General features: G+C 36.9%; 1 protein-coding gene across 4 annotated transcripts in view; it reads left to right on the top strand.

Moving 5' to 3' along the window:
- The window catches only part of PPP1R12A (protein phosphatase 1 regulatory subunit 12A), a 115,367-nt gene that overhangs the window by 92,270 nt on the left and 5,044 nt on the right, over positions 1–18,053 (top strand). For 2 of the 4 annotated variants that reach the window (XM_039571277.1, XM_039571274.1), the window contains 8 exons: positions 112–274; positions 2,288–2,406; positions 3,072–3,137; positions 7,721–7,737; positions 8,901–9,042; positions 9,702–9,806; positions 10,705–10,752; positions 14,099–14,149. In XM_039571277.1, coding sequence (XP_039427211.1) covers positions 112–274; positions 2,288–2,406; positions 3,072–3,137; positions 7,721–7,737; positions 8,901–9,042; positions 9,702–9,806; positions 10,705–10,752; positions 14,099–14,149 — 711 coding nt within the window. Of the gene's footprint in view, positions 1–111; positions 275–2,287; positions 2,407–3,071; positions 3,138–7,720; positions 7,738–8,900; positions 9,043–9,701; positions 9,807–10,704; positions 10,753–13,042; positions 13,074–14,098; positions 14,150–18,053 lie in introns of all 4 variants that reach the window. The other 2 variants (XM_039571276.1, XM_039571275.1) reach the window with 2 other exon arrangements.

The raw sequence follows: 18,053 nt of genomic DNA, 5'->3' as shown, positions 1-18,053 counted from the left end.
TTAATTTTGGTACTACTATAAGGAGTATTTATACCGTTAAATGTTTTCATATCCTGTGGTTTATATTTGTTAATCCTGGTGAATTAATTCTGACATTTTTCTGTTGAATAGCCATATCATCGCTATAGACCAACTTCAACTTCTTCATCATCCACCTCTTCGCTCTCCACTTCCACTAGCTCTCTATCAACTTCAAGTCAGCTAAACAGACCAAACAGCCTCATAGGTATAACTTCTGCCTATTCTCGGAGTGGAACAAAGGAAAGTGAGAGAGGTAGGAGTACTGTTTATAATGGGGTTTTTTGTTGTTTAGTTGACAGCTTAAATTTCTAGAGGTATTTCAAAATTGAGTGAGGTACGTAAGACCACTGCAGATGTACCTTGCTCCCATCTTCTGCAAGAAATTTCAAAACTTGCATATAGAGAGGAAAATTATTTTCTGTATTTGGTGGTGTTTTGCAGTCATTTGGTTTTTTTCTATTGTTGGGTCACAGAAATTTCAGATATAGTGCCATAAATATCCACATAATGCTTTAACTTCTGCTTTAACATAGCAACTATAATAAAACACTGTATTTCAGGGTCGAAATACTTGTAGGTATTAAGAAGGAATTTTGCTTGATTAAATAATTGCTAAATAATTAGGGGTTTGTTTCAGTCCTTCCACACTGAAGGACTGGAATGATGCTTTATTTCTTTAAGGACCTCTCAGGGTTATGTGAGCAGCTGGAACAGGAAAGGAGATGTTTCCCACTGTAGTTCAGATGTAACCATATTTCTGCATACTTTAACTGGTTTATGTAATCTTAAACTGAGGGTTAGATGCATTATTGGGATCACAAAAAAGCTCTTCTCTGATGTCACAGAGATTTTGCCCTCATTTCAAATGTGAATCACCTGCTATAATTCTTAGAGATGTTGGGCCTGATTCTTTGCCTTTCAAAGGAGGAGCTTGTTAACATACATTGTGACCTCTTGTTCTTGGACTTGCCGCAGTTGATTTTAGACAAATACTTTATTCCAAATTACTGATCATAACTTCAGTAGGGGTACTGATTGAAATGGATATTCTTGTTCTACAGAGGGTCAGATAAAATGGTCCACTGATGAAATCTCCATGAACTATATAGCAGCATTGCCACGTTCCGTAGAATGGTGTTTTCTGAGGAAGTTACTGGGGCTAGGCTTCAGAGATATGTTTTCTGATTTTTTTCCCTTAGTCCTAAAAAGAACTGAAATTTGGATTAAGATTCTTTCATAATGCATGCTTACTCTAGGAAACTCACTCTGGATTGTTCTATGGAAAAGCTTTTCACTGGTAAATATTAGCTAGCACAGGTTCTTTTTTTTTTTTCCACATTATGACTTTTGGAGGAGAAGTACACTACCATCTGAAATCCCAGAGGTAAAATCCTAGTTTATTTAATTAGGAAAGATATATGTTCACCACAAATGTATTTCCCTTCTTTCCTATTTAATTCTTCTTTCACTCTAAAATGTTTATTTACCTCTGAAGACTAGTGATGGTAGTTACTAATGATTATTGATTCTTCTATCTGAACTCAGTTCTGTGGTTTCTTTAATAAAAGAACATCAGGCTGAATAGACTGCATGATAATAAGTAAAGAACTTTGGCTTGGGCAGGTTTGTTTAAATTTTTTTTTCTGCAAATTGCTTGTAAACAAATAGGGCACCAAACACAATCCTGAGTTGTTACATCTATTTTGAATTGCAATTGCATTTGTTTTAAAGAAAAAGGACATCTGTAATATAGTAATAATCTAATCTAGGAGGTCCCATTTTATTCTTCCTTAGAGCAAAGATGGAGAGGACTGTGATGAAAAGGAGGACTCTAAGGAGGACTTCTAAAGTTGGGGGGTTTTTAATACTGCATCCTTGATGTATGCAAAAAAAGCTTGTTTGATGAAGAATGGTGAAGAATTATCTTCTCTTTTTTTGTACTTTTACACATCTGCTGACACAGATTACGTGACAGTTTTGAAAACTGAATTGTAAGTCCAAGTTGTATTGTATTACTGTTACATTAAGACATTTTGTTAGGTAACTGAGGTGAAATTAGTATTTACAGTATTTTAGAGCTATGTTTTAGAGCTATGTGTTCTGAGGAGTGTATATTACAGCAAACCCTGTATGTGGTAAGAAGGTCTTCAGCAAATTTATTTCAGGTAAAAAGTATTTATTGTGAGCATTTTAAAGACTGAGAAGAAGTATTTCAGAAAATTAGACTGTGTCATAATTCAGTGAATGAGAAAGTTGTTATTAACAGAAGGGGGCAAAAAAGAAGAAGAAAAGGAAGAAGATAAGTCACAGCCTAAGTCTATAAGGGAAAGACGGAGACCAAGAGAAAAACGACGATCTACAGGAGTTTCTTTTTGGACTCAGGATGTAAGTAAACTTCATTTGTAGCAAAATGGAATGTGTATAGTGTACTCTTAAAATAGAGGATTGTTTAGAGTAATACAATATATAAATAATTGTTCTAGAAAAAAATATGCCTTTCAAGTTAAATAGTCTTTGTTTTTGTTTTGGTGCTTTCAGGAGCAAAATCAAAATTAAGTTTTTCAGTTGATAGTGCTATCAAGAATTCTAGAACACTGTAGTAACCATAACTTAATAGGAATTAATCATAATCTAAGGGGAAAAAATTAATTATTGAACAAATGTTCTCTATTCCATGCATACCAAAGCTGTAAAAATGAGACTCATTATTTGGCACGTTGCAAGTAGCTATGTATTTTGCATCTTAAAAAACTGCTGTCAGATTAGAAAGGTTATAGTTGATGTTTTAGACTATTCTTTTTCCTTTTCTTTGTCACAGGATCCATATATAATGTAAAAGCCAGATTTTCATGTGTCAAATGCAAAGTTGTTTCATCTCCTTCTGGTACTGAAAACATGTACCTGTTTGAGAATTTTCTTCATAGATCCTGTATATTCTCAGTGAAGATTCTTCTGCCCTTACATTTTTGTATTAAAAGTGTAGAATGCATTAAAATCTTACTAAGCTTTCAACAGTTTAATTATTTTTCCTCTCCCACCTCTTTCACCAGAGTGATGAAAATGAACAGGATCACCAGTCCGATTCAGAAGAAGGAACAAATAGGAAAGAAACTCAGGTAATTTAAGAAAGATAATTTGTTCATTAACTTTTAAGAGATATGTTTTGATTGTAAAATTTTTGTTGCAATTGAATTTACATGTCAACAGTGGCCATAACTGACTGTTTTGTCTTCCACTCTGATTATGTAGAATTAGCATCCAGAAAATGTGGATGAGATTTTTGACACACAGGTCAGGGACATGATGCAGCAGGTTACTGGAGAAAGCATTCAGTTTCTACCCAGCAAAACCTTTATTTCATCTACACTGTTATTTTCAGATAAATTATGTCCAATTACTTACGCACACTAATTAAAACCTTTGAAAATTAAACCCAGTGCTGTAATTATTACAATTAACAAATAATATGGGAAGTTAATTTAAGGAAGCACTGAAAGTTGAAGAGCGCAATGTATGTCATTTCTCCGTTGAACAAAATGGTTTTCTGGACATCCTAAATGAGTTTTACTGGTCTTGATAAAAAGTCAGTGGAAAACAGTATAATAGGCTTGATTTGATGGGAAAAGTCCTTAAAAACAGAATGGTGTGTGACAGGGGGATGAAAAAAGTGTTAAAAGGGAATTAGTAACATAACCTGTGCTATAAGAAGAATGTATTTCCTTTGACCTAAACCCTGGAGTAACACACTACAAAATCACGTTCATTACTGAGGAATAAAACTCATGGGATATTTCTTTCTTTTTTGTAAAGCTTCCATTACACATTTGTTAAATATTTTAGTTAAGAGATTCATTCTGTGCCATTTTGATTTGCTGTATTTTTTATTTCTGTGCCACATTAACATAAATGCATAGTCCTGTTTCCTTTCCTCCCAGTAGTACATATCATTATCCTTAGATCTGTAATTACTTCATATTCTGTTCTGTAGAAATTAATTTTGGTAGAACATGCTGTGTGGTGCTTCTGATAAAATTAATAACATTACAGTGTAATAGTGCTAAATCAGTCCCAAAATTATGAATATTATTAAAAGGGTGAGTGTGGAATGGTGGAGAAGTGTAGAACTGACTGACCAAGAGTGCTTGGACAGGTGCAGTGTTTGCTATGTGCCCAGGCTCAGAGGGTGGTGGCAAATGAAGTTCCATGCAGCTGGCACCTGGTCATGAGTGGAATTCTCCAGGGTTCAGTGTTGGGGCCAGTCCTGTTTAATACTTTGATCCATGCCCTGGCTGAGGGGGTGTAGGACACCCTCAGTCAGTTTGCAGATAACACCAAGCTGGATGAGAGTGTTGATCTGCTGGAGGGCAGGAAGGCTCTGCAGAGGGATCTGGACAGGCTGGACCCGTGGGCCAAAGCCAGCTGGATGAGGTTCAACAAGGTCAAATGCTGGGTTTTGCACTTGGGTCACAACAACCCCATGCAGCGCTACAGGCTGGGGAAAGAGTGGTTGGAAAGTGCTCAAGGGATAAAGTAGCTGAGGGTGCTGGTCAGCCGTGGCTGAACATGAACCAGTGTGTACCCAGGTGGCCCAGAAGGCCAGTGCCATCCTGGCCTGTATGAGCAGTAGTGTGGCCAGCAGGACCAGGTGTCATGGTTTGACACTGGCCAAAAAAGCCAGGCACTCACGAAAACCATTCACTCATTTTCCTCTGCTATAGCTGAGCAGAGGAGGGGAAAAAACGAAGGGCTCATGAGTTGAGATAAGGATTAGAAGAAAACACTCCTAAGGGCAAAACAGGCTTAAACTTAAACAGCATAAAGAATATTTATTATTAACAGAATCAGAAGACGATGATGAGAACTAACATAAACTTTTTTCCTTCCCAGCTCCTCCCTCTTTTCCCACTGACAGCACAGGGAGAGAAAACATGGGGTTTTTTAGTCAGTTTGTCACTTCTGATTTTCTTCTGTTTGTTCAGAGAAAGAAGGGTCTTCTGTTGTACTGTGGGGTCCGATCGTTCCCCTCCCCGCGAGACAGTTCTTTGTGAACTTCTCTAACTTGGTTCTCTTTTCATGAGCAGGAGCCCCACCCAATTTGCTGCAAACATGAGTCCTTCTTATGGGCGAAACAGGCTTCCCACAACAGCCCCGTGAGTCTCTCATCCACGTGAATGCAGGTTTTTTAGCTCCTTTTGGCATCCACTCGCTCTGTCATGTGAGTGAACCTCTGCATCTCTCGTGGACCCAATGAGCTGCGGGGAGACAGCTTACATAACTATAGTCTTTTACCACAGTTTGCAGAAGAAAATTTTGGCTCTGGCGTTTGGAGCACTTCCTCTCCCTCTTTCTTTACTGACCTCAGTGCCGCAATGTTGGTTTTCCTCCCGTGTCCTCACCTTTTCTTTTTTCTCTGACTCGGAAAAAAATTCTTGTCCGTAGATGTGGTTTGGGTGCATGCTACAGAAAAAATTAGAGGACTTTAGACAAAGAATGATTTCTAGCCTGAAAACATTAAGGAATCAGAAGAATCATTATCTGATGTCGCGGTGAACCATGGCCAACTCCAGGGTCAGCTGAATCAAGTGGATCAAAAGGTCCATTGGTTTGATGCCTCCACAGCCCAAAAGCCTTGGAAGTCACAGGCAGCACCCCAAAGGCTGTGAAAAATATATAGATCCGAGCCTTACCATTGGCCGCTGCCCTCCCCTCCCCTTATTTCTCATATTTGGTTGTCTTTCCAGAGAGTTTTATGTTCCTCGGTAGTTGATTGGGCCTTGCTACTTCTCCCTGCCTACTCCTTCTCCCATTTGCCACAATTCCTTCTCCCCGCCTTTGTAATGACCCCTGACTGATGTATTATTGGTTACCATGTGTTTTCCACACCTGTTCTGTAGGGGTATAAAACCCCATGTCAGCCCCATTTTCTTGGCTTCTCCGTGGTTTTCCTGTGTTCTTCAATAAACCCTCTCCCCCACGAAGAAGTTTGTCCGCTTCTTTCCTGCCTCCTTCGCGCACCTTCGCCATTGGTGGGCAAGGTAAACCCAACCAGGAGCTTTGACTGCCCTCCTGCGCTGTGATCAGCCCCCATCCTCCCCTTCAGGGCAGGCAGAAGATTGCCCGGTGCTCAGGGCAGCGTTCTAGCAGGCAATGGCACTGCGGCAGCCTTATTCATATCAGAGATTTTTGAAAGAACTGTCTTGTCAGATTTCAGTTTGTGCTTTCTTTTTCTTCAGAACTGTCTTTTGACTCCTTAGATGATCATTTGTCCATAAAGGAAAGCTATTAAAGAGAAGTCAGACTTTGCTAAGCACTTTTGACAGTTTGAAGTTGTTCTCTAAATTTGTTTAGGCTTTTTAGTATTAAGAGCAGAGAATTTCTTGAATTAGCAATGCTGTGTTGTTACTTCAAAGAAGTTGGTGTTCCTGCTAGAAGAATAGTCTTAGATCTAAGTTGTAGGATAGCCACTTAAAATAAGGAAGTTGAAAGATCTCTTTGGTAGATGAAGTGTTTCTGTGAAGCCGATTTTTAAGTATGATGCATTGCAAAAAACCCCTATTAATTTGAAAAGATACTGCAACTGTGGTTAGCTTATAATTAATGGATTAACTGTGGAATATTCTACAAAATCTCTTAATTCGCAGCATCGTTTGTGCTCTTGACAGAAAATAGCAGTGTTTTATTTGGAGTGGTTAGGCTATAGTATGTACCTTTAACATCCTCTGTGCAGTAAGTGCACTTCAAGGTGTCAAAGGGGAAATTGAGTGTATTGTGGAGAATGTGGCTGTTTTCCTCTGTACATTGAAAAAATACAGTTTCCTTCTATAAAAGGAAACTAAGCAAGCCACGTCAGCCCTCCCAGAAAACCACTATGGATGGGGAAGGCTTCAGCCACTGATAGGTGAGTAACATTGGAGGATGTCCAGGTGATGATACAGCAGTAGAGTTTCTTGCCTGAAATGTCTTCACTCAAGATTGGAATAATAATTGGAAGAAATTATGAATCTGTATTGACCAGCCAGAGGGGAAAAAGGTTTGTATGACTGATGTAATGCTTAGAGGGCACTCCCTCACTCTTAAGTCATCCTTTTAATTAAGTTTTTCTTGTCAAATAAAGAGAGTTTCATTTATTACTTTCATTCCTTCATTCATTCCAGGTAAATCCACAGGGACAAAATTTGCTATGTCATTTAAATTAAGTCTAATAAGTACTTCCTTATGTTGTTGGTGTAGTAACTTGTTTCCAGTCATGCTATGTTGAAACAGTGATCCTGTATCTTAATTTATTGTTTTGAGCTGCAGTCATTATGTTCAAAACATCATAGCTAATGTTAAAGAAGAGGAAGAAGGAAGAGTGAATTTGAGAAATGCCGTTCTGATGCCTTTGATAACAGTGAAGCAAATCCAGAATGCACCAACCGCTGAAATGACTCTACTGTTTAGGGCACTCCAGACTTCTGGAGTGTTATGTTAATATCCTGTGTAAATCATATTTTGGCAAGTGCATTCTAGCACATATTTCTCTTATTTTCTGGACATAAAAAAACTGAAGCTTGACAAGGTTTAGCTAATGCATGCTGATGGATAGCGTGTGCATTTGACGTAACTGTTTAGTTGTATTTGTTCACAGATGGTTGTATAATTTAATTAAATTATTGACTGATCCATTCTCTTTCTCTCTTTTTACCTCTCCCCACTTCAGAGTGAGAGCCTTTCAAGGTATGTGCAATTTAATCAAATTAATTTAGAATTGTTATACTTTCTGTCTGCATGTTGTCATTTTAAGTTCTTGACATACAAATTCAGCTTAACTCCAACTCCTAAGTTGGGTTGAGCTTTAAAAGGCTGTGATAATATTTAGGTTTCGTATGAAGTGTGATTGTAAAGCTACAGTCCTGCCATGTGTGGGTGGAATATGCCATTCTGGGGAATATGTTGAACTCTGTATTTGTAATGCACTGAAGGCAGGCTGAGCATTTCATAGAACATAGTGGACATAGTATTATGCCCTACAGATTTTTCAGCATGGACCCAGCTTTTACAAAGAAGACAAGAAGTTCTTGTTGCTCCCCTTTTAGAAAGCCTACTAAAAATTTTCTGTGTAACCTCAAGAAAAATACTACAGCCTCTGAAAGCTGTATTTCCTTGAGATTTGTTAAAAAGTAAATGCTGAAATATTGATAATTTTTTTTAAAACTGATCTAATTTCTTTTTGGACCTTGAGCTTTAATTATCGAATTCTGTTATGTTCTTACTCTGGTGAAAATTTGTTAAATAAAACTGCTGTAACACATGATTAGTGAAGAGGGAACAGTGTGAAATTACTCTTAACTTTATTAATACTTGTTATTTAGTTATTAGGATAAAGAATACTGAAGATTTGTTTCATCAACTGCTTCTGTTAAAATACTAGAAGTCACATCAAATGGTTCTGAAATCTTGATTTCTGTAATGAAACTTGGGGAATTCATCTAGGCCATTCATCTAGTGTTTTTTAAAACACTTCAATTAAACTAGTAATTTTTTTTTTTAATATATGTTCTTTATAAATAAAAAAGGATTAAGCTACCTAAGCTACTATAAAGTATTTTAAGACATGTAATTTGCTTGCATTAAATAATTTAATTACATTTAAAAGAATTCTCTGTATGCATTGCTCTGCAGACTGAACAATTTGAAAACATTTTCACCCAGAATATTGAAGTACTGGAGAATGTAAAAGTGAAATTTGCATCAAATTAGAAGACAGTGGTCTAACTAGAACACGTAATTGCATTTGGTTGTTTTCAGCTGGGTAGCAGCAAACTCAAAATGTTTGATACAGGTCAGTGGTCTCAGTTTGGCTGCAAAGGCGAAGAAAAATCAGAAGTTATCTTTTACAGATATGATACGGGATCGCTCAGCGTGTCTGCAGGTGATCGTTACGATTCAGCGCAGGGGCGATCGGGGTCACAGAGTTATCTTGAAGATCGAAAACCATACTGCAGTAGACTAGAAAAAGAAGATAGCCCTGATTTTAAGAAGGTATCTGATCCAATAAGTTTGGGGCAAAAGTAGAACTTTATTACTGCTTTTCTTAAATTGTGTGAAAATAGTTTCACGTTGCATCAGAAATACTGCTTAAAGTAACTCAGCTGAATGGAGAAGCACAGCAACTGCTACAGTGAGGGAAAATACACATTATGAAACAGCTTCTGGCTTTCGTACATTTCAAGGCAAGGGAGAAATCCAGAGGAGCCAAGATACAATCAAATAAAGAAATAATATGGTAGTATTTATCATACGAAAGGTATTATTAAAACTGGTGTACTCATATGTGAAGCCTTTTGTTACATGTTTGCCAACTTACATACATATAAGATAAAAGTATGTTTAGATCTTGCTTTAAAATAGAGGAGGAGTTTGTTGAAAAGTTTACTGTGGTGGTGTAATCTGTGAAGTCTGAAGAAAAAAAGGCGGCTTAATTATGTGTAAGGTAAGCTGTGTGCTCCCTATGCAAAGCTGCTTTTTTCTAGAAATATTTAGTAACAGTTCCTTACAGTTCTTGCTAATTCTAAACATCTTTATTTTACTTCTTACTGTTAATATATTTATTAACTTTACATGTGGTTCAATCATACTTTCTAAGTTTTTCAGCTGATCTCACTATTATCTGGTATTTTTTAATGAATATTTTCTCTTAGCTTTATGAACAGATTCTAGCTGAAAATGAAAAACTGAAAGCACAGTTACATGACACCAACATGGAACTTACAGATCTTAAGCTACAGTTGGAGAAGACCACTCAGGTTTGTATGAAACAAAAAGTCATGTACTTAGCCAACAATGTAGATAGTAAACCAGATGCACCCCAGGCTATGGGCCTGTCTTTACTAGGCATCAGCTTTCTTGTTTATCCAAAGATGGGAATGGAGAAGAGTACTTCTCTGTCTCTAAAGAGAAGAGAGTGCAGGATTCTGGTCTTCAGCTGTGAACAAAATGTGTGAGACTGCTTCTTGCCTACTTAAGTAGTAGCGGTTCTTGCCATCATGTATCTGCATGCAAACTTCTTTGCAGGGTAGGGGTAAACACTGTCTGCACTGTTAATCTTATATTCAAACTGACAATTGGGACTGATTGATTAATTCATAAACCTGCTGGCAGATTGGCATAACCTGCCAGTTGTTCCTGGCTGGTTAGATAGCTTTATCTTGGAAATGGAGAGACTAGTGCATTCCTATATATAGGATAACTGCTGTCACGTGACAGTGCTGTATACACTAATACAAGACACACACACTGAAGTCAGATTTGTCTAAATTTGTCTACTCTTGCTGTAGAGTGTATCATATTCTTGGATCATATTTACCACAGTTTACCTGTACTTAATTGTCTTTCATGTGTACCCTGGAAATGTTAGTGAAGAACATTTAAAAGATGCCTGTTTTGTAATGCTTTTGGATAGAAATACTGTATTAGTCCTGTTAGCCAAAGGCTGTGTAGTGATTAAATAACATGGATGGTCACAGAAGAAGTGCATGATAAATCCAATTTGTTCTTTATTTCAGTGTTACTTCTCTGAACACACTTCAAAATGTTTTTGATTACATACTTCAGACAGAATACTAAAATGTCTAGTATTTTTTTTCCTCAGTTATGTGTTGTTTCAAAGCACCTGTCAATGTCTTCATAAATTTTGTGTTTCAGAGACAAGAAAGATTTGCTGACAGATCACTCTTGGAAATGGAGAAAAGGGTGAGTTTCTGCCAAGGAACTTCTAAACACTCCAATTCAAGCTTTGTTTTTAGTTTGTTTTGCAACCCCTGGTTTGGATATATTTTAGTAGGAAGAGAAGCCTTCTTATAACTTGCATTTTTTAGAGGATTTGGGGATTTTAGGTTTCAAAGTGGCAATGAATGTGAGATGGAATTACTCTTAAGAATTGCCTTTAGTTTGCCTGTTTGTTTGTGATAACCAGTTTCTAAACTCTGCTGCCCTCCAGGGATCTGCCACTTGTTCCATCTCATCTAAAACAATGTTGGCATTCCAGAGGGTTAAGTAGATTCATTGTGTGTCATCTTTTAACACATTTCCAAGATTCAGAGAAGTTAATTTCCTCAGAGCTTTCAAGAGACACCCATTGTTATTGGTAATGCGATAGCTGTTTCTGCCTCACAGACATGAGACCTTAAACCTGCTAATGATATAAAATAATCTTTATGTGCCTCTTTCCTTCTACTGTAACTTTTTTACAGAGGGAATGTGGTACTGGGGCAGGGGGAGAAAGTGGAAGAATGAGCAAGCAGTGTGGGAAGAGGGGCATCAGAGTCAGAGACAAAATTGAATGGGAAAGAAGTCATGTAATAAATTCATATGTGAGGTGGACTACAGGAATTATTTCAGAAGTTGGACACATGATAATTTTAGGCTGTAGTTTCATGCTAATTTAAAATCCAACCCTGTAAAAGTTTAGTTTCACAGCAATGTAAAGCAAACTACGTTGATTTTGTGGTGGTCTTGGCTTCCTTCATGACTCTGAACACTATGTGTTCTTTTCTTCTCCCTTGATCCTGGAGTGACACATTAGAGACAAACAGGAAAAAAAAATTAGACGCTGACAGTACAAAGTGATGTAAACATTTATTTATCCCTGGTAAATTTCATATTCATTAGCCTTTTATATTTACTTTCCAATATTTTAGGTTTAGAAAACAAGTTTTAGTTCTACGAAACTGTCTGGTATATAAACAAACACTTGGTAGATTTTATAGGAGCAAATGAAGATGTAGAAATACTTTCAGGCACTTCCTGAAGTTTCATTATCTTTGCCTTAATAGTCTCACCAGTTAATTGCTGCTGTTTAGCACCTATTTCTCTCTTTAATTTTTTGGCATCCTAATGTGGGCAGTGATTTCATCAATAGAAAGGTTTCAGCAGCAGATTTAATTGGTTTCTTGCTTGCTAGCATGATGACACAAGTGGACATTTAATTATTTAATAGATGTAGCTGCATCCATTACTGTGTGGGCTTGTAGGTAATGCACAGAGTACTGCGTAGATAGACATTATTTCGGTTTTAAATTACTGCTTTGCTTTCTCCCAGAGCAGGCCATTGCATTAAAACAATTAGCTTTATTAGAAATTCTTGCACCTTTTTTTTTTAAGACATTTAGTCCAACAGCAAAATGTCTTTCAGAATGTTATTTTCCCTAATGTATTAGTATTAAAGCCAGTGAGTAAAATAATTAACTTAATGATGTACGTATGCAACTTAGGTGCTGTATGGCTGAAACTGGATTTACACAACATTTATATATCTGTATCTTGTTCATAATTATACACTTCAGACAGGAATTTAAATGGGGAATATATTTATGATTGTATTTTCTGTGTTGTTTAAATCTGAAGTTTCACTTTGAAAGTGACTGAAGCAGGATTCTCAGCTGTTAGTCATCAATAGCTGATCTCTAGAAATAAGCTTATCAAATTCAGCATTTAAAAATAATTTTAAAGACACCTTTTTAATGTGTAATGTAACAATAAAAATGCAAAAAAATAAAAGAAATTATAGAGATTTTCTAAGAATACTTTTCCAAGTATATGGCTTCACTAAAATAAAATATAAACCTAAAGACGTTTATATAAATTACACAGAGGAGAGGGCAAAAGTCAAGTAGTGAGCAAAAATCATAAGAAATAAAAGGCTGACAGAGAAAAACCTGAAGGCATCTTCAGACTGCGACATTTTCAAGCTGAAACCTACCTTTTCAGTGAAGAAAATGAGAGTATATATTAAGCTTAGATTTGCACAGTAGTAAAAGTGGGATTTTTGTTAGTTACTTACATCAGTTAGCTCACTGGTACTTATGCCGATTACTGTGACTATAAGAAAAGTTTTAACTAAAAGGAGTTAAGTACATTAAGTAGTAACAACTGCAGTAATATATTACTTTGATAAAAATTAAAGTTGTTTACTGTAACGGGAAAATGTTGGGGTATAATTGCACTGTGATTAAACTAAATTCAAATGATTTATATCTGAAAGGTGTCCGGCAAGAGTCAGTATCTACTGGGCGGTATGATCTAACCAAAGTTTTACACACCTCAGTCAATGCTGCTTGCTGTTTGCATAACACCATTGTATGCAGATGCATATGTCCACTTGGCAATGATCTGTTGCTTTTGCCTCTCACACTCTGGAAAAATCTGAATGTAGAGTACTGATAACTGCAGCTGCTTTTAAATGAGAAACACTGCACTGTCTGACACAGGAAAGCAAGCAATCAAGCTATAAACCCCAAAGTCTACTGCATTGGCTGCTCATCTGTCATATGTGTTGAAAAATAGGTTTAAACAAAATAATGGGGTTGTGTATCTGCACTGCAGACTGCAGTGTAGTATAGAAAACCCTAAGCTAACTTTCCATAAACTAGCTTGGTTATATAATCAGTGCAATCAAGTTCTATATAAAGGATAATTTCTCCTGCTTCTCAGGTAAAAAGGGAAATAAAAGGAAAACTAAACTGTAGGAGAAATGCAGAAAATATTCAGGAAACATTTTCTCAAGCAGCTGATCTCACATAGCTAGATTTCTTTGGTACTCAGCTAGGTCCTGTAATGTCAGTTGTATCAACACTAGGTTGCAGTTTGGATTGTGGGCAGATCCCACTGAGCTGAGACAGATGTTTCAGCTACCTTTGTCTGTGAAAGCTTATGCTTTTATGCTTGTATCTTTTAATATTCTTGTTTGATTCTGATAATTTTCTGCATTTCTTTGATATTAAGGTCTTACAAAAGCCTAGCTCATGAAAAATAAATCCAAATAAGTGGTACTTAAAGTCTTTCTAAATTAGTGAAAAGGAAGGGGTATGTTTTGTAGGGCTTGATATGAATTTCTATATCTCTTCCTCCTTGGATATTAAAATTTCATTTTGGCCAAATTTCTATATATCACTGCCATCACACAAGTTTCCTGTCCACACTATGCTTTTGGTTGTATGATCTATGAAACTTGAAGTTTTTCACTGTTACCACAGTATTTACAAGTTGTAATTTTTAAAACATTGTATTGTTCAGCATTAACACACATCTTCTGATTTAGGAAAGAAGAGCGCTAGAAAGAAGGATATCTGAAATGGAAGAGGAACTGAAAGTAAGTAAACTAGTACGCTATTAATAACAAAGTACATTATTATGTCAGTGAGACATAGTCTGGCAGTATTACTGGTCTCTATAATTTCACTAGAAAATAACCAAGTTACAGCTGCACATCAAAGTCACTCCTGTCACACAGCTTGTAGCGAAGCTGCTGTGCTGGCATAAGCAGTTGTATGTGTAAGATTGAGAAGAAGGTGCTGAGTTGTAGGCTTCTATAGTATGGCTAACAAGAAACATTCAGAGATGGTTGGAGTGAAACATATCTTGATCTAATCAAGATGGAATTGCAATCTACAATTTTTATATGATACTCATAAGTTTTATTAACTTACTAATTACTATTATTAAAATCCATTCTCATTAAATAATGGTAGCATATAATTCTATAGATATTTAAGCATTAAATGTTGTTTCAATCTTTATCTCATGTTCTTTATTAATTAGGTGGCATGTTACAATATTAAAAACTTCTGTTTGTATAGTGTGAATAATAATCAGGTTTTAGTTAACAAAACGCAGTAGATAGATTTCAGTTGTTGACAAATAAGTAACACTTAGCATACTGATTTCTGCTTTTTTCAACTATGTATAAAGTGAATCCCAGAAGCAAAATAATTTGAAATAAATTTCATTTCTGTTTTGTTTGGGGTTTTTTTAACCATTCCCCCTTATCAATGTTAAACCCTCCGATATGATTAAGAAGGGTGAGAAATTGGGTGGGTTTATTTTCTATTATGTCCTAAATATTGGACATGGCCAACCAAATTCATAGAATTTAAGTGGAACGTGAAAGTACCATTATTTTGACATTCGATATTTGTCATGGATTAATCAAGTTTCCTATTAAGCTCATTTTTGAGCTCCCTCTGGTGCTTGGAAATGGCATTAACTTCCAAATACTTTTCATTGAAAGACATGCACCAAGTTCTGTTGAAGTAATTGAAGCTGACAAGCAGATATAGGCAGAAGGCAACTGTGATGCCTCTGGCTCCCTTGGATTCAGACCAAGACAGTTTGCTGTAAGGGAGGGCACAAGATCTGTGATTCCTTGAGGGGTCTTCAGAAGTGAAATACAGAAAAAACAAACTATGGTAGAGGAAAATAATTGTCTGCCTTAGAGTAGAAGACACGATGTGAGGTTCTAGGGAAAGTTGGGCTTCTGATAAAAATAGAGAATGCAAATATATTGCTTTTTTCAAAGGTTTGCTTTTGATAAGCAATAAGCAAAAGTTTTGAATTAAAGATTAAATACTCTTCCCATAGTTTGTTGCACGGTCATTAAAAAGTATAGGTTAAATGTGTCGTTATGTACAGAGTTTTGAACAGGAGATTAAGTTTGTGCAATTAGGATGTTAAGTGAAGAATTCCAGGAATAGCTCTCATTGTTAATGCATCCTGAACTGTTTTGGAAAGCTGTGACTAATCACTACTGGTACTTAGATTGCTTTTCAAGAATGTGCCACTTGTTTGATACTTTCCTTTCACAGCGGCTTATTTACTTTAAACAGGACTGTCTCTTCTAAGTTTTCTTTCAATTCTGCTCGTCTAATATATATGTGGGGGTTTTTTTCTTGTTTTCACTCCTATTTCTTTGATTCCTGCAGAACCTGCAACAAATAAAGCAGATTCAATCTTTGAAACACATAAATGAGCGACTGGTGACTGAGAATAGGGCCTTGACCCGAGTGCTTGCCAAGTTGTCAGGGTCCTGTAGGCAACTGCGCTCTGTGGACTTGTAATTTCTTCCTTCTCCTTTGTTTAGCCAGGCAGGTGTTGACATTCAGTTTGTGCTTGGGCAGAATTTTACTATTAACACTTGCGTGTCAGAAACTGACTCAGTGCTGCTCGGTTCTGGAGGTGTGGCTAAAGCTAAAGCATGGTGCCCAGTGTACAAGCTAGAGGTGTCGCAGATGTGTTGGTATGGTGTGGTATTGCCCCTGCTAGCACTGAAGCTTGTCCTTGAAGATAAATTGGCAAGGATCCAGGAGAGCTTTGACATGTTAAACCTTGGCAACAACTGAAAGGATTTGAGTTTGCATGAGGATACACTAAAGTCAGTCTCTTGTTTTGATGTTTGTGTAAATGCTCAAGTAGATTGGCCTCTAGCTTTCTAACAAACTGAAAATAAGATTTGAGCTTTCTTACTGCAGTTTGGTTTAAGTGCATAGAGTTGATAAAAATTTAGTCTTAACAAAAGAGTGTTTGAGAACTGGTTTCAGTACTGTGTATTCCTGAACAGTTGCATGAGCAACCTTTTTTTCTTACATTTGTGTGTTTTAGTGTTTTAGAGGGGACCCAAGTATTGTTTTTTCAGAAGTGTATTGGAGTTTCAAATTGATTACTGTTTTCATGTATTAACTTCCCATTTGGGCCTTGCCAATCCTTATTTTTACCTAGACAATTTAAAACATCCAGTTCTAGCACAGAGTTAAGATTATTGATTTTTATTGCTATATATATATATATATAGGCATTCCAGTGTGGATGAGTCCTACAATGCATGGACTGTAAAATCACAGACACAAAAAAACTGCTTAGTGTGGCAGATTGGTTCAGACCCCTTCTGATAAGGTATGAACTGCTTTGAGTTCCATCTTGGAAAAAAAAGCTAGTCTGTTTTCTTAGTGTTATTGCAGGGCTGTTTCAGAAACCTGTGGAAGGTTCAAAACTTACATGAGGATCAAAATGTGGTTTCATTCTGCACCAAATCTATATGCCTTTCTTCCTCTTAAATATAACAAGTGTCTAGGCTGGAGGTTACAGTGAGCTTTTGAGGTATGTAGTTGAAAAAAAGAAACCAACCTTCTGCACTCTTGCGCTCTGACTCTTGCTAAACTGCTTCCTCTCATTTACCCCCCTTCCCACTTAGAAAGGAAGGCGATGAGTGTACAGTCTGCTCAGAATCTGATCTCAGGTTTTCCCCACTAAGAGGCCTGAAATAAAGAGGAGGTTTATCCTTTTGCTTGGTGTCTTCCTGGAATTGGACTAATATTAGGATGTGGTGTTCCTGATCCAGGCCCTGCATTCCTCAATGCTCCCTTGTGTGAACCCTTACTGAAAAGTGAAGTCAGCTCACTGACCTGGCTGAAAACAAGTCCCTTTATTCATTATAGTATTTGATCCATCTCACCCCAGTATTGTTGGATCACTAAATTAGCTGTGCAGAAAGCAGCAGGAGCACACTGCTGCATGAGGAGGGAGAGCTGTCCCTTTAGGGCAGTCCGTCTTACATCAGCCTCAGCTAACAATGTGGTTTTTCAACACAGCTGAGCTAATCTAATGACTGCTGTCCACAGCTGTCATCCATACTGTCTTTTTTTTGCTAGCACTGGCATTCCTTTAACCATGGTAAGCCATTTGGGGTATTAACCACAGAAAACCATTCAGTATTCCTCTCCATAGCAGGAGTTTTCAATGGCAGGTCGTTGTGGAGCTTGAGTAGCCTGACCAGCAAAAGAGAAGCAATGGAAACACAGCAGGGAGCCTTGACAGTATGATGGTAGGTTAACAACAGCAGTGTGCCTGAGTAATCTGAACAGGTGCTTCAGCAGTTCATGAGCTTTTTGTAATCTTTATTCATCAAGTTGTTTTGTGTGTACAAACTGTTAAATCCTCCAAGAAACACAGACATGCTTATTACTGTACAGATCCGAGATGGCTCCACATAGGTCAGATGATTACTGAATCTTTATTTGCTCAATGATAGCACTGCAAAGTTACTAGCTAGTCATGATACAGATAGACAAAATAGTGCATTTTTAATCTTATGCTAGAGTCTCAGGAAGCTGCTTTGCTATTTTAGTGAGAACTAAATTGGAATTCAAAGTGCAGTATGTAATTAATTTTACTGAATTTACTGCAAAGGGGTTTTTTCCTCCCTCTTAACATTAAAGGTGTAT

The sequence above is a fragment of the Corvus cornix genome, chromosome 1A (genome assembly GCF_000738735.6).
Source record: "Corvus cornix cornix isolate S_Up_H32 chromosome 1A, ASM73873v5, whole genome shotgun sequence".
NCBI classification, from domain to species: domain Eukaryota; kingdom Metazoa; phylum Chordata; class Aves; order Passeriformes; family Corvidae; genus Corvus; species Corvus cornix.
This window is presented reverse-complemented; position numbering and strand designations above follow the sequence as displayed.